Source organism: Coregonus clupeaformis, chromosome 34 (assembly GCF_020615455.1).
Source record: "Coregonus clupeaformis isolate EN_2021a chromosome 34, ASM2061545v1, whole genome shotgun sequence".
Taxonomy (NCBI): Eukaryota; Metazoa; Chordata; class Actinopteri; order Salmoniformes; family Salmonidae; genus Coregonus; species Coregonus clupeaformis.
Genome location: NC_059225.1, coordinates 42408355 through 42434138, shown reverse-complemented (window position 1 = coordinate 42434138; position 25784 = coordinate 42408355). Strand labels below are relative to the sequence as shown.

General features: G+C 43.0%; 1 protein-coding gene across 1 annotated transcript in view; it reads right to left on the bottom strand.

The window, feature by feature from the left end:
- LOC121549907 (methionine synthase reductase-like) overlaps window positions 1-22249 on the bottom strand; it is a 31883-nt gene extending 9634 nt beyond the window's left edge. The window contains exons 1-13 of the mRNA XM_045210583.1: window positions 22156-22249; window positions 21724-21871; window positions 21383-21536; window positions 20728-20845; window positions 19818-20355; window positions 19587-19700; window positions 18606-18766; window positions 18358-18439; window positions 17870-18050; window positions 15694-15736; window positions 14237-14417; window positions 14042-14160; window positions 2276-2368 (exon numbers count right to left, since the gene is read on the bottom strand). Of these exons, the coding sequence (XP_045066518.1) occupies window positions 2276-2368; window positions 14042-14160; window positions 14237-14417; window positions 15694-15736; window positions 17870-18050; window positions 18358-18439; window positions 18606-18766; window positions 19587-19700; window positions 19818-20355; window positions 20728-20845; window positions 21383-21536; window positions 21724-21867 (1928 nt within the window). The 5' untranslated portion in view covers window positions 21868-21871; window positions 22156-22249. The remainder of the gene's footprint in view (window positions 1-2275; window positions 2369-14041; window positions 14161-14236; window positions 14418-15693; window positions 15737-17869; window positions 18051-18357; window positions 18440-18605; window positions 18767-19586; window positions 19701-19817; window positions 20356-20727; window positions 20846-21382; window positions 21537-21723; window positions 21872-22155) is intronic.
- Between the last annotated feature and the right edge of the window lie 3535 nt (window positions 22250-25784).

The following is a 25784-nucleotide window of genomic DNA, read 5'->3' as shown; positions in this document are numbered from 1 at the left end:
TATTTCACTTATAATTCACTGTATCACAACTCCAGTGGGTCAGAAGTTTACATACACTAAGTTGACTGTGCCTTTAAACAGCTTGGAAAATTCCAGAAAATGATGTCATGGCTTTAGAAGCTTCTGATAGGCTAATTGATATAATTTGAGTCAATTGGAGGTGTACCTGTGGATGCATTTCAAGGCCTACCTTCAAACTCAGTGCCTCTTTGCTTGACCTCATGGGAAAATCAAAAGAAATCAGCCATCCTTAGGAGCAATTTCCAAATGCCTGAAGGTACCACGTTAATCTGTACAAACAACAGTACGCAAGTATAAACAGCATGGGACCACGCAGCCGTCATACCGCTCAGGAAGGAGACGCGTTCTGTCTCCTAGAGATGAACGTACTTCGGTGCGAAAAGTGCAAATCAATCCCAGAACAACAGCAAAAGGACCTTGTGAAGATGCTGGAAACAGGTACAAAAGTATCTATATCCACAGTAAAACGAGTCCTATATCGACATAACCTGAAAGGCCGCTCAGCAAGGAAGAAGCCACTGCTCCAAAACCGCCATAAAAAAGCCAGACTACGGTTTGCAACTGCACATGGGGAAAAAGATCGTACTTTTTGGAGAAATCTCCTCTGGCCTGATGTCCTCTTAGCCATAATGACCATCGGTATGTTTGGAGGAAAAAGGGGAAGGCTTTAAAAAAAAAAAAATTTAATTATTTTTTTTAGCAGACACTCTTATCCAGAGCGACTTACATGAGCAATTAGGGTTAAGTGCCTTGCTCAAGGGCACATCGACAGATTTTTCACCTAGTCGGCTCGGGGATTAGAACCAGCGACCTTTCGGTTACTGGCACAACGCTCTTAACCACTAAGCTACCTGCTACCACTACTTGCAAGCCAAAGAACACCATCTCAACCGTGAAGCATGGGGGTGGCAGCATCATGCAGTGGGGGTGCTTTGCTGCATGAGGGACTGGTGCACTTCACAAAATAGATGGCATCATGAGGAAGGAAAATTATATGGATATATTGAAGCAACATCTCAAGACATCAGTCAGGAAGTTAAAACTTGGTCGCAAATGGGTCTTCCAAATGGACAATGACCCCAAGCATACTTCCAAAGTTGTGGCAAAATGGCTTAAGGACAACAAAGTCAAGGTATTGGAGTGGCCATCACAAAGCCCTGACCTCAATCCTATAGAAAATCTGTGGGCAGAACTGAAAAAGCGTGTGCGAGCAAGGAGGCCTACAAACCTGAATCAGTTACACCAGCTCTGTCAGGAGGAATGGGCCAAAATTCACCCAACTTATTGTGGGAAGCTTGTGGAAGGCTACCCGAAACGTTTGCAATGCTACCAAATACTAATTGAGTGTTTATAAACTTCTGACCCACTGGGAATGTGATTAAATAAATAAAAGCTGAAATAAATCATTTGATTTACTAATATTCTGACATTTCACATTCTTAAAATAAAGTGGTGATCCTAACCTAATTTTTACTAGGATTAAATGTCAGGAATTGTGGAAAACTGAGTTTAAATGTATTTGGCTAAGGTGTATGTAAACTTCCGACTTCAACTGTAAATAAATATTTATATAAAAGGATTTTAGTTTTGGGTAAATAAATACTGTAAAATCAAAAGGAATGCAGCTAGAAATGTGTTTAATTTAGGAAATCTGTTCCCATATATTCCCACAAATAAAAAAAGAGACATAAGCGATCGTGTCTCAATGTAATCAAGGTATGATGAAATGATTGTTATTTTCAAATACAATCTATTTTTGCGCTTAGTTGTGGTCAAATTATTATAATTATGTTCCGGCCCCCCAACCATCCGCTCCAACAAAAATCGTCCCAAGGCTGAATCTAGTTGCCTATCTCTGCCATACAGTGTAGTTCTAGTGAGACATACTGTATCTCTGTGGTCCTATGGGGCAGCCAGACCGTAATCCCATTATATCAAGTTTAAAGTCTTGTCCTTCAAGGTCCACTTCAATCTTACCGCCGTCTCAATCACACCACAACCGTCAAGGACACAGAGGAAGTGGCACGTTACAGGGAACCATGCTGCTCACTCAGTTTGTTTGTTTACATGACGATCTGCACTGATTGGAGAAAAAGTCCAAGGTCACCCAGGTGGGTGCTAGACTTTGGGGTTGCATGGGTGCAGCCGAAATGGGATCACACTCCTTATATAGTGCACTGCATTTGACCAGGGCCCATAGAGAATAGTGTGCCATTTTGGAAAGACCCAACATTTTGGTCAGAATGACACTCACCTAAACAGGAAGTCTCGGTCTCTATGGCGACAACCGAAGAACAGCCAGGTCTCACCAAACTCCGCCTCTGGGTTTTCCTCCCTCTCCTTCTCCCTGAAAGACAAAAAAATGAGAAAATAAATAAATACACAGGAGAGCTCAAAGCCCAATCAATAAAAACAGAGAGAGAGAAGACAGGACAGAGTCCTTGCTCACAACAGAGGTTAAATGGAGCAGTGACACTGCTGTATCTCCCTACAACACCAATACAGTAGAGTGCCACAATTACCTAATGCATGGTTGGGAATGATGCAGTACAGAGAGGACACGAAAATTACACGCAAAAAAAAAAAAAGAGATGGATCACACTCCACAATACATTAAAATGAAAACAAGGACTTGAGTACTCGGCCGGCGTGCGTGTCCGTGTCAGTGTTTTCCACAAGTACATAGAGTAGCCAGCCAAATACCAAAAATAGCCAGCCAGTTGACAAATTGTTTTGCCTAAGGAGCTCCATTTTGGTGGCCTCTGGTACATTTAATGCCTTGATTCCATCCAAAACACATAGTGAAATTATTGAATACTTTATCGAGTTTACCTCCCAGATTGGAACAATTTGCTGCAGTATTGTGTAGGAAGACATTACCTTACAATTTAAATGACTGAAAATGTATGAATTCAGTGTATTGTTAGATGTTTCCCGATAGCGATGAAACTTAGGCTTACGAGTGTTTTAACAATGCATCTTTCCTACAACGGACGAAGACGTAACATGCGTTTCCCAAAACAACACGCAGAAAGCATGTGTCGATACTGATACAGCACTGCTCTCTGACCACATTTCTCCATTCAAATCTTACCTTAACATTAGAATTATACCACAATACTGACGACGGAACAGCTTCTAGAGAGATAATGCACTCAATCACAGATTTATTTGGCACATGATTGCGCACGTTGGTACACATCATGAAATATGTTGAGGCAACAATTACAGAGTGTAGCCTACAAATAGAACTCAATTGACTGAACATTACATTTATTACCATATGTTTGAAATATATAGGCCTATGTAGCCTATAGGTATTCATTGTTTTACGCAGTCATCTCAGTTTTTATTTTATTTTGATCCTTCGCTTGTTCAATTGCAAAGACATTTATAACTTTGTATTTGTAGTGAACTTCGTTCCGAAGTTATCGGCGGTCACAGAGAGACTGATAAACAGCTTGATTATACAGTGCCTTCAGAAAGTATTCATACCCCTTGACTTACTCCACATTTTGTTGTGTTACAACCAGAATTCAAAATGTATAAAAAAAAAAAAATCTCACCCATCTACACACAGTACCCCATAATGAGAAAGTGAAAAAATATGTTTTTAGAATGTTTGCAAATGTATTGAAAATGAAAAACATACTCATTTACATAAGTATTCTCACCCCTGAGTCAATACATGTAAAAATTACCTTTGGCAGCGATTTCAGCTGTGAGTCTTTCTGGGTAAGTCTCTAAGAGCTTTGCACACCTGGATTGTACAATATTTGCACATTATTCTTTCAAGAATTCTTCAAGCTCTGGAAACCTAGGAAATCTTTTGGTTTACTTGGCCCGATACGATATAATAGACATATAACCAAGTTGCATGATTTATGAATGGCAAAGGGATCAAGGCCGGATTACCGAACGGGCACACAGGGCACGCACGTGCCCCGGGGCTCCCGACCTCCAGGTGGCCCCTAACCAATTGTTTTTTATTTTTTGAGTTGTGGGCCCCCTGGAGGTCGGTGTCCCTGGGCCCCCTGGAGGTCGGTGTCCCTGGGCCCCCTGGAGGTCGGTGTCCCTGGGCCCCCTGGAGGTCGGTGTCCCTGGGTGAAAGGGATATAGGAGATCAACTTTATGTAGTCAGCTCAACACCTTTTAGAAACTAGTCAACTTACTGTTCAGGTGTCAATAAAAGCACAGTAAAATAGCCTACTATGCGCCACGACTCTGCATGGCTGGCTATGTGAAACACGCGAAAGAAAATAAATAAATGTGCGAGAAAACAACTATTAGTCGTGGATTACGACTCATCGTTCCCACTTACATTACATGGGACGTGAAAATTCACGAGCATCATGCTCTCTCCCTCTTCCGTTTTTGACTGCAACCAACCACAGTGCACACAAATCATACCCGGAGGCGGAACAGACAGCAGACTGCGTTTCCCTATCATCGCTCGCTTTGTGACTGACAGGCAGCCTATCCTATCAATAGATCGCTAGAAGATGCATATCGTTCATTCTAGCGGGAGAGGGTACTACGGACTAGCGATTTGAAACCTTTAAATGAAAGGTAGCCTAGTTAATATGAAGTGGAAAAAGTTATTGTAACTGTCTGATTAGCCGACGGCCGGCGCTAATGGAAAACACTGGTGTGTATGTGTATATTGTATGTGTATCTCCCCCTGCACGTCAGCCCCGCTTCTATAAAAGTGATTACTCCTGTGGCCAACGAGTCTGGCAGGGCTCCCAGAATCCTTTGCGCCGAGGTGGCTCAAAGACACAAACCGCTAAGGCGGTGTGATGCTATCTACACAGCACACCTGCTGGGGGGGTGACAGCTCTCTTCTACTGATCACATACACGACCTCCAACCTTTACCAATGCATCAGTCATCTGGCCATCTAAAGATCAAGCGCCATCACCATACCCCATCTGGGCAGAGAGAGAGAGGTGCCCAAAGAACATCTATTCAGAAAGAGCTACAGAAGAAAAGCTGGAAGAAGGATGGATGGAGTGCTCTTTGTGGAGAGATGCAGTAGTCAGAGGCCCTCAAGGATAAGATGCTACTTCCTGGGTGTAATACCTAACCCATTCACATCCACAGAATGTGTCATTGTGAGGGGACTGACGTCACATTTGTCATTTCATAAAGAGGTGTGACTTGAAACTCGCTCTGGACGACAATGACAATGTTTTGTAGGAAAAGGACTGGTAATTCACAAGCAAAGTACAGTAGATAGCTTTTAACAAGACCCCTGGATATGACATAGGCCTTTTCTCTGTCATGGCATTCGGACTCCTGAGTCTGGTTCAACAGGAGGGAATTTTCACAATGTGCCGACAGAGACAGGACAAGGTTTCTGAATGCTCCGATCCTGAGCATTCCAATAAGTCTCATGAAGCCTCCCTTAGGTAAGCAGACCAAACAAGTGACATCATCCATTAGTCAATCTGCAATTCCTGAGTAAAAGTCAGTAAACTAATTTAACTGGGCTCCTCTTCTCTCTACGCCTCGCCTCACTCACCCCTCCCCACAAGGATCAAAATCAATATGAAAAACCTGGCTTCCAATTCTACAGCGCCACACAGACCACACCAGCCCCTCACTCTGAATACAAATCACATCTCTGCCCAGAACACAGGCCCTGAGGGAAGCAGCATCACAATATTACAGCCAGATACTCAATTTTGGGTCCAAAGAAGGCGGTTGCCTCTCAATGCCTCTCTGATGAACAGGGAGCAGGGGAAACTGTGATTCAGCAGGAGCAAGGTCTCCTCTGCCCCTTTTCATGTCCAATGGGGTTTGATGCTCTGCGTAAACGGTGTTGTGAGAGTTTTAAGAGACTGTGACAAAATGTGCCTGTACGCGATAATTCCAGGAAGTGCCACTGAGCTATGATTACTGACGTTTAGCATGCCCGATTTTGAATGCATTCAGCTGAATATGGCAAAACTATGGAGAGCAGTTTACATTAACAAAAACTCTACCTGTCATCCGATGAACAACCTCAATAAATAACGTCAATCAGACCTCTTGTTGCACTGATGAATGAAAACAGCATGCTACCCTGACTGTTTAAGGTTTGTAACAACCCAGCCTGATCCTGAGGTAAGGTCATCCTGCTCCATTACTCATCCTTAAGCTCAGACATGACTAATCAATATCAGACAGCCGGAGGTCTCCAGATTCCACTGAGCCAGTTATGACCCTTCAACCGCTCCCTCTCTATTTTGCTTCCGTGGTTACAAAGTGGCACAAAGTACTTTTCAAAACATCCATTGATTGACAGAGGAAGACAGAATGATGGAAGGGGGAGGGGAGAGGGAGCGATGGAGGGAGAGAGGGAGGAGGAAGAATTGAAGCGTCCCCATGCTGTTTTTGTTGCTTAAAAGGAGGCACCTTCAGGTTTTGTTGGTGATAAAGCATCCTGCTGTCAAAATGTACGTTGTTATCTATTATCAAAGCACAGCATCAGGGGTAGACGCCTTGTTTGGAATCTTAATTTGGGTACTGTACAAAGGGGAGAGAGAGTGGAGAAAGACAAGCAGACTACTAGAGAAAGAGAGCGAGACAAGCAGAGAGGGGGGGGGGCATGAAGAGACGAGGGAGAGAAAATAAAAGAGAGAAAGAGAGAGAAGAGAGATAGGTGCACTGAAAGATCATTTGCCCCAGCTTCTTCTTCGCCTTCCAGCAGTGAAAAGCTTTATATAGAGAAAAGGACTGTCTATGTAGGAGTATAAAGGAGAGAAAAGGACTGTCAGACTGCACTTAAGAGGCGAGAAGTCGCCTTTCTACAGCCAATCATCAGGGCTTACTGAAGGTTGCTATGTACCATCACTACCATATATGTTCCTGATTGGTGTTATTGTAGACATTAAACATTTTCAGAATGCTATAGAGTGGAATGTCCCAGTTATATCAATCAGGTTTGAAAGAAGGTACATCATGTAACTTGATAGCTATGTAATCTGAAAAACCTTAAACATGTAAGAGGACGCTTAATGTAAGATTCCTTGGGCATATGAGCAGATCACACTGCTGGCTTGCCTCTGAAGCTAAGCAGGATTGGTCCTGGTCGGTCCCTGGATGAGAGACCAGATGCTGCTAGAAGTGGTGTTGGAGGGCCAGTAGGAGGCACTCTTTCCTCTGGTCTGAAAAAAGATCCCAATGCCCCAGGGCAGTGATTGGGGACATTGCCCTGTGTAGGGTGCCGTCTTTCGGACGGATCGTTAAACGGAATGAATATCCTGACTCTGTGGTCATTAAAGATCCCATGGCACTTATCGTAAGAGTAGGGTTGTTAACCCTGGTGTCCTGGCTAAATTCCCTATCTGGCCCGCATACCATCATGGCCACCTAATCATCACCAGCTTCTAATTGGCTCATTCATCCTCCCTCCTCTCCCCTGTAACTATTCCCCAGGTCATTGCTGTAAATGAGAATGTGTTCTCAGCCAACTTACCTGGTAAAATAAGGGTTCAATAAATAAACAATGACATTCCATACAAAACAGACATTGAATTTGCAGCCCCATACTACACTAAAGAAGCTCACTAAGAACAATTTAGAAAAACACACTGGAGAGCATCTTTTCTCCAGATGGGACTGTGCTAGTTTTTTCTAGGTCAAGGCTAAAGCCTGGGCTGTGCCAATAGACATTGGTTTCTTTAGTTGATGGTCACAAGAAAATGGAAAAGCTTTAAAGTGAACTAATGCACTGAACAGCAGGACACAACTGTGAGGTGAGGTCAGGTCACTGAACGTCATATGAGAGAACACTCCCCATCCCGACATTGACAGTTGGCGTAGTCGGACTAGCAACATAAGTAATCAACCACACACACACACACACACACTTTGGTGTAGTTGGCGGGTGGCATGTGACCTTGTCATGGTAGCGGTGTTGGTAGCGGTGTTAGCCATTCATCAGTCCCGTGGAGGTGTTGTCCTACAGGTGCAGACAACAGACAGCTCTCCCCATTGAGAAACATCAGTAACCTTCTAGAACATTCATCACAACGCAGTCAGCCCCAACAAAAAAACACCAGCCATTAACAACCAACACAGCGTCACCTTAATATATACACACACACAGACACACGTGATTAACAACCAACCAGCATCACCTCAGAATACTGACACACACACGCCAGTGAATACCAAACAACAGTGTCACATCGGAAGACATCAGAGAAACATGACAACTGGAGTTGACTGGTAAACAGCTCAGTAGTCAAGTCACTCTGTCTGAATCATTGAGGTATAAAAGTACAGTCTGGATGAAACATTCAGGCCAGCAAGCTGTATGGGAACAACTTTATTCGTGCTCTGACACAATGACGAGTGATACTGGGTATTCTATTTAGTCATAATAACATGACTAGGCCAACATCTAAGATGATGTTAGTAGGATGTTGGTTAAAGATGATGTTAGAAGGATGTTGGGGTAAGATGATGTTAGTAGGATGTTGGGGTAAGATGATGTTAGTAGGGGTAAGGCGGCAGGTAGGGGTAAGGCGGCAGGTAGCTTAGTGGGTAAGAGCGTTGTGCCAGTAACCGAAAGGTCGCTGGTTCTAATCCCCGAGCCGACTAGGTGAAAAATCTGTCGATGTGCCCTTGAGCAAGGCACTTAACCTTAATTGCTTCTGTAAGTCGCTCTGGATAAGAGCGTCTGCTAAATGACTAAAATGTAAATGTAAATGTAATGTTGGGGTAAGATGATGTTAGTAGGATGTTGGTTAAAGATGATGTTAGTAGGATGTTTGGGTAAGATGATGTTAGTAGGCTGTTGGTTAAAGATTATGTTAGTAGGATGTTGGGGTAAGATGATGTTAGTAGGATATTGGGGTAAGATGATGTTAGTAGGATGTTGGGATAAGATGATGTTAGTAGGATGTTGGGATAAGATGATGTCAGTAGGCTGTTGGTTAAATATTATGTTAGTAGGCTGTTGGATAAAGATTATGTTAGTAGGATGTTGGGGTAAGATGATGTTAGTAGGATGTTGGGGTAAGATGATGTTAGTAGGCTGTTGGTTAAAGATGATGTTAGTAGGCTGTTGGTTAAAGATGATGTTAGTAGGCTGTTGGTTAAAGATGATGTTAGTAGGCTGTTGGTTAAAGATGATGTTAGTTGGCTGTTGGTTAAAGATTATGTTAGTAGGATGTTGGGGTAAGATGTTAGTAGGATGTTGGTGAAAGATGATGTTAGTAGGATGTTGGGGTAAGATGATGTTAGTAGGCTGTTGGTTGAGATGATGTTAGTCGGCTGTTGGGGTAAGATGATGTTAGTAGGCTGTTGGTTAAAGATGATGTTAGTAGGCTGTTGGTTAAAGATGATGTTAGTTGGCTGTTGGTTAAAGATGATGTTAGTTGGCTGTTGGGGTAAGATGATGTTAGTAGGCTGTTGGTTAAAGATGATGTTAGTAGGCTGTTGGTTAAAGATGATGTTAGTAGGCTGTTGGTTGAGATTATGTTAGTCGGCTGTTGGGGTAAGATGATGTTAGTAGGCTGTTGGTTAAAGATGATGTTAGTAGGCTGTTGGTTAAAGATGATGTTAGTTGGCTGTTGGTTAAAGATGATGTTAGTTGGCTGTTGGTTAAAGATGATGTTAGTAGGATGTTGGGGTAATATGTTAGTAGGATGTTGGGGTAAGATTATGTTAGTAGGATGTTGGGGTAAGATTATGTTAGTAGGATGTTGGGGTAAGATGATGTTAGTAGGCTGTTGGTTAAAGATCATGTTAGTAGGATGTTGGGGTAAGATGATGTTAGTAGGATGTTGGGGTACCATCATGGCCACCTAATCTAAGATGATGTTAGTAGGCTGTTGGTTAAAGATGATGTTAGTGGGCTGTTGGTTAAAGATTATTTTAGTGGGATGTTGGGGTAAGATGATGTTAGTAGGATGTTGGTTAAAGATGATGTTAGTAGGCTGTTGGTTAAAGATGATGTTAGTAGGCTGTTGGTTAAAGATGATGTTAGTTAAAGATGATGTTAGTAGGCTGTTGGGGTAAGATGATGTTAGTAGGCTGTTGGGGTAAGATGATGTTAGTAGGATGTTGGGGTAAGATGATGTTAGTAGGCTATTGGTTAAAGATGATGTTAGTAGGCTGTTGGTTAAAGATGATGTTAGTAGGATGTTGGGGTAAGATGATGTTAGTAGGATGTTGGTTAAAGATGATGTTAGTAGGATGTTGGTTAAAGATGATGTTAGTAGGATGTTGGGGTAAGATGATGTTAGTAGGATGTTGGGGTAAGATGATGTTAGTAGGATGTTGGGGTAAGATGATGTTAGTAGGATGTTGGGGTAAGATGATGTTAGTAGGATGTTGGGGTAAGATTATGTTAGTAGGCTGTTGGTTAAAGATTATGTTAGTAGGATGTTGGGGTAAGATGTTAGTAGGATGTTGGGGTAAGATTATGTTAGTAGGATGTTGGGGTAAGATGATGTTAGTCGGCTGTTGGTTGAGATGATGTTAGTAGGCTGTTGGGGTAAGATGATGTTAGTAGGCTGTTGGGTTAAGATGATGTTAGTAGGCTGTTGGTTAAAGATGATGTTAGTAGGCTGTTGGTTAAAGATGATGTTAGTAGGCTGTTGGATAAAGATGATGTTAGTAGGCTGTTGGTTAAAGATGATGTTAGTAGGCTGTTGGGGTAAGATGATGTTAGTAGGCTGTTGGTTAAAGATGATGTTAGTAGGCTGTTGGTTAAAGATGATGTTAGTAGGATGTTGGGGTAAGATGTTAGTAGGATGTTGGTGAAAGATTATGTTAGTAGGATGTTGGGGTAAGATGATGTTAGTAGGATGATGTTAGTAGGCTGTTGGTTGAGATGATGTTAGTCGGCTGTTGGTTGAGATGATGTTAGTATGCTGTTGGGGTAAGATGATGTTAGTAGGCTGTTGGTTAACGATGATGTTAGTAGGCTGTTGGGGTAAGATGATGTTAGTAGGATGTTGGTGTAAGTACTGCTGTGGCGGTCATGACATTTTGTCAGCCGGTTATTGTCATGCAAAAGACTGCCGGTTTCAATGAACATAAACACATTTGGCATCTACAGGCTTCAATGCTTACAAGCTGCTGATGTGTGCCTTTAGAACATCTACATTTCAAAAAGTTGAATAAATCAATTTAATATACACCATCACAATAAATCCATTATTTATTTTAGGCAGGTCTAAAGAAGCTGCAGGCTTGTTCATTTAGCAGACAAGATATGCTTATAAGTCCTGTGCCATTATTTTATATTATATGATTTTATACTAAGAAGAATATAATTAACTGAATAAAATAGAAAGGATATTTTTCCCATTCCGGAGCGAGTGTGCATATGAAGTGGCTATGTTGAGCGTAAAAGTGATCATTTGAGACAGGTCCTACACGCTAGATTTAGAGTTATTTGGCAACTTTAGTTGTGAATGATACAAACCTTAGAATGTCTTAGAAATCAAAACATATATGGGCTGCATGATGCGACTATAGGTTATTGATGATTTGAGAAAGTAGCAAAAAAAGCTTGCGCTCTGTTCCTTGCCTCAGGCTGCACACACTGTTCTCTCCTCAAGGGTATCATATTTTCACCATTCTTAATTTAATCCTGTCTTTACTAATATGTGAAATTAGTTTAGATTTAGAATGCCCATTATCAAATGGGCAGGAACAGGGGAAAAAAGACGTCATCCATATGCACTCGAATTGTGAATGGAGGCCGCTTTCCCGCTGGTTCATTTTTCAGGCGTTTTTCAGGCGTTTTTCCAGGCCTCTTGCTGGGCGACAACTGATATTCCGCCCAAACTCTGTATGCCATGGGCTCTCCAACCCTGTTCCTGCATTTAGCCAGTGCTTAATTTGGGAAACCTAGTGAAATCTGTTCGGGAACATCGATAGTAACATGTATTCACAACGAAACCTATTTCATTAAACTGTTGACAGCCCCCTCTCTCTGCGTAATGGAGAAAGGAATGAAGGAGAGAGAGGAGAAGATGGAACCGCACAGTGGGGAGATATTCTGTAGCTAAATGGTAATGTGTCAGCCTGTTAATTATGAAAATATAAAAAATGCCCTATTACTAGGCTATTCAAAATCAAATACAAATTCACTTTAATTGTAGGCTAACTCTAAGCCATCCTGCACAATCAATGAACCAACAGCATTGCCTAGGCCTATACGTTCTTTCCCAGACTCATGAATAGAAAGTTTGGAGCATAGCATAAGGTAACTAAGTCCATCCAGTATGCATAATAATACAGTCCACACTCAAAGGCGATTAATATAATTTGATTAAGTTTGGAGTACAGGCTATACCAATTATGTCCCAAATAAATCTTAAATCAGTTTTTTTTTTATATGTTTTTCTGCGATGCGTAATATGAGATAGGCTATGTATTGTATAACAGCACAATCTTTATTTTAATTCAGGGTTTGTTTTTTGGGGGGGGGGATTGGGCTCATAGGCCTATGCGTATGCATAAACTCTAATATGCATATGGACATTCTGAATTAATCATCACCTTAGAAAGCGCTGCCCATTTCATTGTGTTGTGCTTTGAAAAGAACATCCACAATGACCATGTTTTCCCACTCAGTTTCAACCTGTTGTTGAATTTCTTTCTTCAAATTGATCAATCACAGTGAGGTGAGTTTTAAAAGAACATACTGTTTTGATGATGTGTTTGATGTGATTTTATATTGCATTTGCATTGATGTCAGAGTGGTTAGAGGGACAATAGAGCCCTGAGTACCAGGCCATTAGCGACCTGATGATCGTTAGCGAGTTGGGTACTACTAATGCATGTCCAGAGTGCATACGAGGAGATTACGGTGACTCAACAGTCACGTGGAATTTTACTGCGTTAACTGTCGGTAATACAGTCACCGCAACAGCCCTAGGTGTAAGATGATGTTAGTAGGCTTTTGGTGTACGCTTAGCTATCCCAAATGACCCACAAAGTTAGTCTTGTCAAATTACACCAAGCAGCACCTTCTACATTTACATTTTAGTCATTTAGCAGACTCTCTTATCCAGAGCGACTTACAGTTAGTGAGTGCATACTTTTTTTTTTTCTTCATACTGGCCCCCCGTGGGAAACGAACCCACAATCCCTGGCGTTGCAAGCGCCATGCTCTTCCAACTGAGCTACACAGGACTGTTCTACAAGCCATTACTTATGTATTCCATCTATGTTAACGGCTGGTCTTTTACAAGGCACACGCATGTGCACGCGCACACACACACAGAGATGCACAGACATTCACACACTCACACACATCCGCACAGGTCAATATTGCTTTTACACCACCCCAGTAATCACCAGCTATGATTTACATTAACGACACACAGACGGTCTACTGGTCTCTTTACATTCAAATCAATACGTCTCCATCGGCCAGTTTGACCCATAACTGTTCATTACAGTCATAAACACCAGACAGACAGCAGCTCTGGAATGGCTTGTCTTATTACCTCAGTGGGATGTTGCCCTTAGGCACAGATCTAGGATCAGCTTACCCTCTCCAAATCCTGACCTTAACCATTAGGGGTAGAATGCAAAGCTGACCTTAGATCCGCATTTAGAGGCCAGACAATTTCCTCCTACAGGTAGTTTAAGTGAAATACAAGTGTTAATCACAGCCATGTCTGCAATATTACTACCATTACCACCATACACATTTGGAAAGAGAGTGTTGTGAATCTTTGATGGGATCTATTGTAATTTATTATGGAGATTAATGAAAAAACTTGATTAATTACCACTCGACATCACAGTAAACACTAAATTTGATGACACACTCATCAAAGCTGAAACACTTCCTGTTGCGTATGGTTGTTATAGCAACCTGGTGATTAACATATTTATGTTCTTGACCAGTGCACACTGATAGAGAGTAAGCTTCACAAGAAGTTTGTCATCAAAACTCAAATAACTCACCAGTTCCACTAATCAGACAAACAAGCATCACTTATAACAGAAGAGTAGCCTGGGAAGGTTAGTATGAATCCTCCATCTTTGTGGGCTGTACCTTTGTTGGAGGAAACCAATGAAGGGCGCGACGCCGGTGCCTGGTCCAATCATGATGAGGGGTTTTGAGCGGTCAGAGGGCAGGCGGAAGGAGCAGTTCTGACGCAGACTCACATGGACCTGGGGTCAAAGGTAAAAAAGTGTTACGCTGTGTCACACGCGCACAAACACACACATAGGTTACTCCTCTACTCACCTTAGGGAGGGCTGGGGTGCTGGAGGGCTGAGACTTCCCAGGGTGCAACAGGATGGGGTCGACGAGGTCAGAGAGCCAACCAGTACACAGGCCCCACCTCCCCGTGGGTCTCCAAGTGCATGCTGGAAACTCTATGACGTTGAACACAAAGTGCAGCCGACCTGGATGTCTCCTACTGGAGCTGGAGGAGAGAGGAAGGGAAAGGGTAGAGGGAGAGAAGGACAAGAGGTAGCTAAGGGTCGAGGCTTTACCTTACATGCTCAATTAGAACAATTTATCCACTTATAGAAACAACATCGCAAACAGCAAAGATGGCGATATGGAACTATCCTGCTAGCATACAGTCACTGCTCTGCCTGTCCTTTCCACCCGCCTGGCTCTGCTTTCTTCGCCCGCCCCCTTCTGGTGAGTTTTCCGCTTTAGTGTACAATCTTGTTGTAAAAGTACATTATGTGGAGGGTAAATAAAGTGCACTGAAAAAGTATTTTCCCCCTTTCTGATTTACTCTATTTTGCAAAAGTAGAGAGAATTAGAAAGGTGCCAAATACTTTTTCACTGCACTGTAAGTGCATTTTAGTCATTTAGCAGACACTGTGGCTGACTGTATACCATAGCAAGGAAGTAAGTGTCCTGTTGGTGCGCCACTAATTAGGCTATGGAAATAAGTGTGAAAGTGAATGTGACACATCATTAGATACTGTAGATGTGCTACAATATATAGATAAAACAGGGCAGGCTATACTCTACATTGCACAGAGTAAACAACCCTTTGGTTCTCATCCACAAACACCAACTGTACTCTCTCTCTCTCCCTCTTTAATATTCCCCTCTTTCTCCCTCTACCTCTTTCACCGATTCCTCTCCATCTGGTGGACTGCTCTCTCCCTCTCGCATTTTGATTTCTCTATCTCCTCCCTCTTTCTTCCCCATCTCCTCCCTATCTCTCTCTGATTTTCAGTATTCCCATCCTGCAGGCCTCTGGGGACCTCTATTGACCACAGCATCAATGATGCAGCCTCCTAATGCTCCAGCTGTATCTGATCGACTACAGTCCCCCACCGAAGCACGCACACACACACACACACACACACACAAACTAACACACAACTAATGAGCATAGGAAACCAGTGTTGACGTGTTTAAAATGGTACTCATGGACAGTAATGTAGGGGATAATGTAATGGTTTCCCACTCTCATTCGCTGTGTGTTACTGAGCATGTGTGTGTTTGTCTGAATACTCGTTAGTATCGTGGCAAGGAAACAAAACACAAAGACAATTTAACTTCTTTAGGAAAACATCCCTAATGTTGGAAACAAACATCATTATGTTGTCATTCAGAGTCACCCAATATTTTCCATACAGCAGGTTTTAGGTTTGTTTGATTTGAAGAAGTAAAGTCTAGGTTAAACATTAGGAAAACAATGAAACATTGTAGGAACTATGAGACCAGCTTACCTTGCCGCTGAGTACGGTCTTGGTTGCAGTTTGGGCAAATGTTCTGAAAGAACAAGGAAAACAACTGGTGGAAGTATATCCATCCATCCATCACTATCCCATGTCTGATGTTTCCATCTAGATCACTGTCAATGGAGGAATGGGAGGAGGAGGAAGCTACTTCAGCTACTTCACCCAACCTCCAAGTCCTTTTTTCTTAGCACACACTCAGGTTTATTTTAGGGCATACTTCTGTATTCATGAAATCATAAAGTTATACACTTCTGAGATCCCTAGAGTGTAGATCTGGTGCCTGTAGGATGAAGATAGTTAATGTCCACCTTATTTCAATGTCAGCTATGAAGGTGCCCTCTTTTGGGGTAATTTGGTGTCTGGCCATGAGGCCTCTGAGGAATATGGTGCAGGAAAAGAGTTTGAGTTCAATGTTATAACAAAATATTCTTTTTTTGAGTAATATCAGTGGTTAGGGCAGGGTAAAAAAAACATTAGAAAAATCTACTACAATCTCCTAAAATACCCTCAACCCCATTCAAGTAGAGAGCGTCATTTACACTACACCATATGCACCAGCTGAGTTCTGCCAGAAACTAAATGTTTTTCCCTTCAACCCTAAGGTAACCCAAACAGCTGGACAGAGAGAGGAGAGAGAGAGACTGTAGAGTGCACACGCGAGAGAGAGAGAGACAGAGACAGCAGGTAGAGTGCGCGAGAGAGACAGAGTGAGAGAGACGCAGAGAGAGAGAAAGAATCAAAACAGCTGGACTAACTCAGCCCTTCTCTCTCTTCTACATTAAACAACTCAGGGTGCCTGGGGCACCCAGCACCCCAGGCACCGCTGGAATTCTATCACTCCCTGCCTTCCCCATCTCCTCAGTGACAGGTTTAACATGCCCATTCACAGTCTTATTCCCTTTCTGTTTGTCTACAGCCCAGCCATGTCTCTGAGTTGACAGCTGACTTTCTATCACAGACTATGACAACATGATGCATATTACAAGATATTCCTTTAATATTTTATAGTAGTGTTTGAGATTTTTCACACTATGAGTGACATCTCATTTTTTGTTGTAAAAAAAGTCTGTGTTCCTTCAGGTTTTTGGCCATTGCACAAGTCATGATTAGAAACCATAACCCCAAAGTGTATTACAATTACAAATCACCTCTTTAACCAACCTTTACATTCCACAGCATCTGTAGCTAGGAGGTTCAGTACCATAGTAAAAAGTCAAGCTAAATGGGGTGAGGCCAGTAAATGTCAGAGCAGTAGTGATCGTTAACTCCTGGCCTGCCCTGCCGTCCACAGCGCTGTAGCTCTGTCCCTGTCAAATGTAGTAGGACAGTCAATGACAGGACCCCAGCAACAGCTGGTGGCCCCAAAACGCTTCCACCAGCACATTCTTCACCAGCCGTACTAATGTCCCCATTTCCAAATGGCCAGATATCTGCATCGCTCAGTTCCACTACTGGGAAGGTGCTGCAGTTAGCAAAAAGGCCCAAAATAACTTTGACATTGGATATTAAGCTGTGAAACAGCTCTTTTGAGGGAGGACATTGCAACGTGCAAGTGCAAATGGGACAAATAACAGTTCCAGTCTAAACATTTTTTATGAATATTAGATTGCTTAGATTACTTTTATGTATTCATCTGATATAAATAACCTTTCCCATGGGCTACAACAAAATCTACACAAGTCATCATCAGAGCAATTCTAGGCCTTATGCCATGAGAGTCTATAATGCCCGAATGTCTGCAGCCAACAGTTCTCCATGTCAGGGGCGACCAAATGGTGAGTCAGGAACCACTGGTGGGTCACAAGAATAAGAATACACCATTTAACAATTTCCTTTTTGGGGTCATAGATAACAACTTGATTGAAGCTATGCAGGAACATTGGTTGTATGAAAAACCCAAGTTGGGTCCCAAAAAAGAAAAATGAAGGAAAAGAGTGAAGTCAGGGAAAAACGCTCTATGTACAATTTGATTGATGCTGCATTTACTGAGGCTATACTGCCCTCTGCTGGATAGATGAGAAATAGCAGTACCTTCCTTTGACGCGCTCCCTGTATTGGTGATCATTAGAAACTAGAGACATGTTTTGTGACATGTAAAACCTAAAACAATGCACTCGGATTGGCTAAAACATTATGACTGACAGGAGAGGGAGTGGGTTCTGACCTATGAGAAGACTGAGAGGGGGCTGGCAGGTGGGGAAAGCCCTGAGCAGGTCCAATAGTCCTAGGCTGGGGTCTCTGACATAGAGGTTGTAGTCGGCTGATCCCTGTTTACTACACAGTTCCTGTAGTCTCCTCCTCTCGCCACTGTCTCCTGTACACTCTACCAGGGAACGAAGAAATGTCTGGAGGGAGGGAGAATAGTATCAGACACAGATTTAAGCCTAGTTCTGGACTAAAAATAAGATTTTAAAAATGCCGCCCTACGGGACTCCCAATCACGGCCGGTTGTGATACAGCCTGGAAATCGAACCAGGGTCTGTAATGACGCCTCTAGCACTGCGATGCAGTACCTTAGACCACCGCGCCACTCGGGAGCCCATGCTCAGTAGAACCTAGACTAAAGAGTCTCTGTCCTACTGCAGTGCAGTAACCTTTCAGACAGGGTCTGAACTGGGTAGTTCAGGTATAGATGGTGAAAGTAGAAGGTACCTTCTTAGGGACAGTCCTGAGCTCCAGACTCCAGGTGAGCACGTAGTGTAGAGTGCTGTTCTCTGGGATGTAGGAGGGGTAGCTGAGCAGCTGGAGGGGAAACAACACTGAATCAACTTTACATCGATTACAGATGTGAGTAGTTACATGCAGTTTTATATAGCTTAAATGTCATGACTAAATCGCAATATAACTTATAGAGACTATAAACACACAATGTCCCTGTCCTGTGTATGACTAGAGAGAACAGCATACATTTTTTCTTGGTGTCTTTGCGCAGTGAGAGCTGGACACGGTGGCTCCTCTGGTCCTGCAGGCACAGTCTCTGCAGCAGCTCCCCCACCTCGGAGGATCTGTTTGGGCAGAGCACGTCAAGCGAGTCCCCAGGCTGGTAGGCCATCGGATGTGCCTAGGTACTCAGAGGAGAAGATGGAGTAAAGAAACTAGTTTAACCACCATTTTGAACTACTGACCAGTATATTTGGTCTCTGCATAATATTTTGTACTGAGTGTACAAAATATTAAAGTACACCTGCCCTTTCCATGACATAGACTGACCAGGTGAATCCAGGTAAAAGCTATGATCCCTTATTGATGTCACTTGTTAAATCCACTTCAATCAGTATAGATTCTCTGTAGCTCAATTGGTAGAGCATGGCGCTTGTAACGCCAGGGTAGTGGGTTCGATCCCCGGGACCACCCATACGTAAACATTTATGCACACATGACTGTAAGTCGCTTTGGATAAAAGTGTCTGCTAAATGGCATATTATTATATTATTATAAGGGGAGGAGACAGCTTAAATAAGGATTTTAAGCCTTGAGACAATTGAGATATGGATTGTGTATGTGTGCCATTCAGAGGGTCAATGGGAAAGAAAATATTGAAGTGTCTTTGAACGGGGTATAGTAGTAGGTGCCAGGCGCACCGGTTTGTGTCAAGAACTTCAATGCTGCTTTGTTTTTCACTCTCAACAGTTTCCCGTATGTATCAAGAATGGTCCACCACCCAAAAAGTTCATCCAGCCAACTTGACACAACTGTGGGAAGCATTGGAGTCAACATGGACCGGCATCCCTGTGTAACACTTTTGACGCCCTGTAGCGTCCATGCCCCGACAAATTGAGGCTGTTCTTAGGGAAAAAGTGGGGGGTGCAACTCAATATTAAGAAGGTGTCCTTAATGTTTTGTACACTCAGTGTATATAGTAAGAAAGGCCTGCCACTCACTGAGATGTCCAGCTCTATCAGAAGGGCTGTTTTAACTGAGTCATCTCTGGTCAGCTGGACTGCCCTGGAGATTGGAACCTCGTGTAGGGTCTCCTTACTGACCGGAGCATTGGTCTGGGGGGGGACAGGATATGGAAAGTGTGTCTGGTGATGTTATCATTCAAACAAATATGAGTGAGAGATGTAAACAATGTCATAGTGCCAAAAAAAAAAACTATTACCACAACCCACCTCTTCTTCTATGGTGGCTTCCTGGAGCGTAACATCCAGGTAGGGTGGAGGCAGAGCAGGGACATTGAGGGCAGACTCAGACAGCGGGGGCAAGGAGCGTGTCAGAGAGACTTCTACAACAGCAGGGGGTGCTCCACTCCGTGTCTCTAACACTGACTTGGGATCAGTGACAACAATATCTAGTTTAGGAGCAGTCCTAAAGTTGTTGGTCAATGACACTGGTCTGAGATCAGTAACTGCACTCCCTGTCTCAGAGGCTGCTTCTGTAACTGCCAGAGAAACTGATTTGGGCTCAGTCTTAGCACTCTCTGACTCCGCTGCTGTTTTGAGTGAGCCAGAGCTCTGGGGTTCTGATTCGTTAAGACTCATGAGGTGGAGTTTGACATCTGTCGCTGATGATTCGGGTGTTTCGTTCAACGATGCTCTCAGGTCCCTTACATGGCCATCCCTCTCAGGCTGAGGGGCGGCCATCTTGAATAACGCTCCTCTGATGGCCTCCCACAGTCCTTCAAGCCAGGGTTCCAACACCAACTCAAGCCTAGACACACACACACACAGGACAGGGTTTGGATTAAGAGTTAAAATATTAACATGGGGAACCCCCTAACAGACCACCACAAACTGAAGCCTGGACAGAAAGCAAAGTCCACTCAGACTCAGAGATAAGCACTGTGAAGGATCCGAAAGGTCATGTGCCACATACCACAAATGAGATGACATGAGGTAAATGGGGAAAGTACATTCAAAGTGTGTCCGTATTGATACCACTTTTATTGCTACTGATTGAAGAAGACATTGTGCCCCTACTTTAAAGCTTCTTAGGTGAGTGCCAGGACTTGATGAGTGTTTCTCATACATCAACATGTAACAAAATGTATTATTTTCCCTATCAAAAAACCTTGGGCATTACCCTACACCATCATCTGCATGTCCTGTTGCGTAGAAATGTTTAGCACCAAGTTCCTGTAGACGGCCGTCAATAGTCTTCCCACAGTTGCAGAAATTTTCATAGTTTGTATCACCCAGAGCTGGAGGACACAGAGAAAAACAAGATATTGATCATCACACGTAATGTATCAATGAATCTGTTATTTTAAAGCCATCAAATAAGATAAAGATGAAGGTTGTAGCAATTAATCTCAGCACTAGGCACTTAGTCTTAGGCACACACTAATCTGTCGTGGACTGACTATTTAAACATAAATGGTACCGTAGAACTGTCTTTATACTATGGGCACCAATTGATAAAGAGCAGCAATAGTTCCGGTGCTTGGGTTTTTCATCACTGGTTATTTGGACAAATCACAATTTCACAGGTGTTAGCATCTTTCGAAATTTGGAAGGGGAGGGGACATTTGACCCATACACCTTACTTGCAGAGAGAGAGAGAGAGAGAGAGAGAGAGAGCGAAAGAGAGAGCGAGAGCTCCTCCTTCCAGTTCTGCTCCACATTCTAGCATCTATTTTCTCAACATGTATGGACCTGGAACTTAATCGAGCACCTGACCTATTACGCAATAATTTAGTTCTGGGTTAACCAAGATTAGGCACACACTCCTTCCTTACCTATAAGAGCATAGCAGAGGTGTGAATAGTGGTCGCTGGGCAGGGTCTTTTTCTTGATATTCTTCACAAACTTCAGGGCAGTGTCTGGTGGGTCCCCATCCCCAGTGGTAGACACAACAAACACCACAGGAGCACTCTCCTTCTCCAAGTTAAACTGAGGGGATACCAAAACAGGATCAGTATTCATACCAGAGCAAAAAAGACCAGCAGTAACAACAACTCTGCCACAAATGCACTCATACAGACCTAGTTTTGTTTCCTTAGCAGCTTGACACACATCAGTGTTGTGCCCGCATTGGAATACAAGCCAGGGCAGGTTAACACTATTTTGTCAATTTTACCTTCTCTCCTTCACTCAAGCAGTAGATGTCAGCAACCAGTCCCCTCTCCTCGGCCTCGTCAGCTATCCCCTCGGCTATGGACTGCGCCTGGCCTTTCTGAGACCCGTACAGAACCAGGAACCGGGGCTTCACCTCACAAGGCATTCTGCTGGACAAGTGGAATGAAATACGTCAGTGTAACTTGACGTTACAGCAAGCTGTTACAGTGAGTGTATCATATCTATAATAACTGTTGTGGCAACATTGTCAACAACAAAACATTGGGCAAAAATCGACATCGACATGCTGGACTGTAAACTGAGAAACATCATCCATGACACTGATCCTTCCATCTCAACAGGCTACACACCGACCAAATAAAACTGTGAATTCAGAAAATATCATCATCCTCTAAAGGTCCACGACTGACTGCATGTCATGTATTGTACATACACAATCGAAAAGTTGAAAAGCTAGTCGCAGATCCCGGTGGAACTCATTTTCTAACGTTGTAGAAAATACATATTTGAACACGCTCAGCGCTGTACAAAACTTACCCGGAAGTTACGTCACGTTTGACGCACGGCACGCTGTCGCCCAGCAAGGAACAACTTGTCCCTATGCAGAATGTGCAGAACTATGTGTATGCACTTGGATTTGTGCCCATTTATTTATCAAACGCATAACATAACACGAACTTATTCTCTCTGATATGAGGATTTTTTTGGAGAACAGCTCTCTGTAACTCCATGAGATTCGCTTATCATCCAACTGGACTGTCAGTTAAACTCCCGAGTGCCAGTCTTCCAGCACTAGACAGTGGCCAGAACCTAAACTCAGTGGTGGAGCTAGAGCCCAATCTCCCTCCAGCAGGTGGCGTTTTTTCGTTGTTTCGCCCACCAAGCAACGAGTTTTTGTCCTCCAGCAGGTGGCGTTTTTTCATTGTTTCGCCCACCAAGCAACAAGTTTTTGTATGGAGGTCAACAAGAAAATGTTTGGCTTATTTGCTACATGAGGTTTTTTTTGATCTAATAGAAGTTTCGTAATGCTTAAGTTGTTACGAGTGTACTGATATAAGTAGGACACGTGACATCCCGGCAACTTTGAGAAAAAACACTTTATATCAGAGTATATAAAGGCCTGTTCATGACATGATGAGGCTAGTAGTATAGCGTCCAGTAGCGGTCAGTGCAGTTTAAGATGAGGAGGACGATTTTGGGGGGGATGACTGTCATTCCTATTCTATTCACCCAGTTCAATGTAACAGCGATAGGTTTAGGCTACTACATGATACTCAAATTTTTCCTATACCCATCATGAAGTTTCTACAACCTAGCCTATGAATGAACATTTACAACGTAGGTGCACACAGGTCGAGATAAAAATTTGAGGTGAGAGACAGTGACACATGGACAGACACATTCAATACTGCCTCGCACACTCTTATGATCTAGGGTGTAATCATTAGTCCAACAGTTGCAAACGAGAGTTTCATTTGGACAAATTCAGGTATGTATATCACTGTTTAGTTCCGTTTGCTTCCATTTAAGAAAAGTTTTTCAACAGAATCGGCGGAATGAATAAACCCCTGATCACACGTAAACGCAGTTCAGTTTCATAGCAGCCACGTTGTATTCCTTCTCGCATCTATGCGCTCTCCTCCTCTCACCTTTTCCCTACACTTATGGACTTCAATGCACAACACATCAGCAGTATGTGACCAGGCAAAAACACCTTTCCAAGCCAAACCATATCATAGCTGCTACACACAGCCTACATCGTTGTCACCATATTAGCTAAAGTAACGTCATAGTCAACATAGCTAATAGAACTAACGTGTTAGTAAACCCGCTACAATCATGCAGTAAAGTTACAGTGTACAGTCAGTAAGCAGTTTAGCACTTACACCGGCTGGCCCCGGTGGCAATAAATTAGTAAAACCAAAAGCTTACCTTGACTTGGAAGAGTTCCAGTGTTGTGTTGGAGAGTCATTGCCATCTACCTAACATAGAATCCCTCTGTTTGAGCAGGGTGTTTGAGTAGGCTAAACTAGCTAGCTGCATTTGCTAGCAAGTAAATGAAACTGAAAGTGAATAAAAAAATGACAAAATCTCTCTCTATCTCTCTCTTGCTTCTCCTTCATTTTGGAATACATTAATGTGTTCAAAACAGTTCAACTATTGTCTTTCTCTCACTTTGAGACAACTACTCACCACATTTTATGCACTGCAGTGCTAGATAGCTGTAGCTTATGCTTTCATTACTAAATTCATTCTCTGATCCTTTGATTGGGTGGACAACATGTCAGTTCATGCTGATAGGTTGGAGGACATCCTCCAGAAGTTGTCATAATTACTGTGTAAGTCTATGGAAGGGGGTGAGAACCATGAGCCTCCTAGGTTTTATATTGAAGTCAATGTACCCAGATGAGGAAGGAAGCTAGCTGTCCACCGGCTACCCTACAGAGTGCTGTTGAGGCTACTGTAGACCTTCATTGCAAAACAGTGTATTTTAATAAATTATTTGGTGACGTGAATATATGTAGTATAGTTTTATCTAAAAAGTATAACTTTTAAAATGTTGTACTATTATTATTATTATTATTATTATTCACAGTGGAGGATGTTCCTCTGAGGAGCCTCCACTGATAGCGTCTCTCCCCATTGAATACAGGCGTTTGACGTCAACAACCCTCATCTAATATTCAAAAAAGATTGCAATAATGAGATGTACTTCTTCTTCAGTGGGGTTTTTCGGCGGTTGGCATCCAACGTTATGGTGCATTACCGCCACCTACTGTACTGGAGTGTGGGCCAGAGACAGGGATAATCTAAATCCTACCTACCAGCCCCGTTGCTCTTAAAAAAGATAACAAAATATTTGATACTATATCTAATGACGTTCTACTCAATATACTCTTTAAACTAATCCCTGTATCCCCTTCTCCCTCATACTAGATCTCATCCTCTCTCTTTCCCTCTGATATTGCCCACACTGTAGCAATTCATGCTCCACGGTCTCTGTTTCCTGACAATAATCACACTTTCCTGTTGGATGCTTTCCTATCACATTTAATGTCTTATTCAACTGGCTGTGTCCCACCCTTAATCTTGTAAAAATAGCCTATTCTCTTCTGTCCCTTCCTGCCGTCCTCCCCTCCCCGACTTTCCTCTGTACTTTAAATAAATGCATTCCCTTATTATCTCTATTCAACTGCTCCTGCCATCTCTGCACCATCACTGTATATATCAGTCTTTTTGCCTCTGCCTTGCTCATTGAAACTTCAACGTCAACATCCCCACTACTAAGTGCTTGTTTAGTCAGTACATCTACTGCCTCGTTCCCCTCCACCCCCACATGGGTTGGGACCCATCTGGCCTTATATACAGCCAGATGATCTGTAATGCATTTCCCGACTTCCACCCCACATACTTGCACTACAAATGCTGACCCAGTACGTCCTGTCCTTGGATCTTTTGAACCATCTGTGTAAATGGCCACAAAATCCTGATACACAGTATCCAGACGTCTCCTAAACAAATCAGATGGATCAACACTCTCCCTATCTTTCTGTAGTCTCTCCAACACTTCTCGATCAACTACTGGAGGCGGGAGTAGCCATGGTGGATTTACAGGAATAGCTACCGTTAGACTAAACTCCCTCCAATACAATCCCATCTCCTTCGCCTGGGTATTACCCACCCACCCAAAGCTTGTGTTCTGTCTTCGCTCATGTTCCCAGCATGCCTGTAAAAACTATTTCACCCCATGTCCCTGTAGGTTGACCCAATAATGAATTGCCAGCTGCTGTCTCCTAATCTGCAACGGCATATCCCCCATCTCCACCTGTAATGCAGCCACTGGGGACGTCCGAAACGCCCCACTACTTATTCTGAGTCCTTGCCACTGTATGACATCTAGCCTTTCAAATGAGGTCCGGGCTGCCGAACCATACGCTATACTGCCATAGTCTATTACAGATCGGATCAATGCAACATACATGGTCCTCAATGAGGAACGCCCAGCCCCCCAATCCTTCCCCGTCAGATAGCGCATCACATTTAGCACCTTCTTAGACTTTC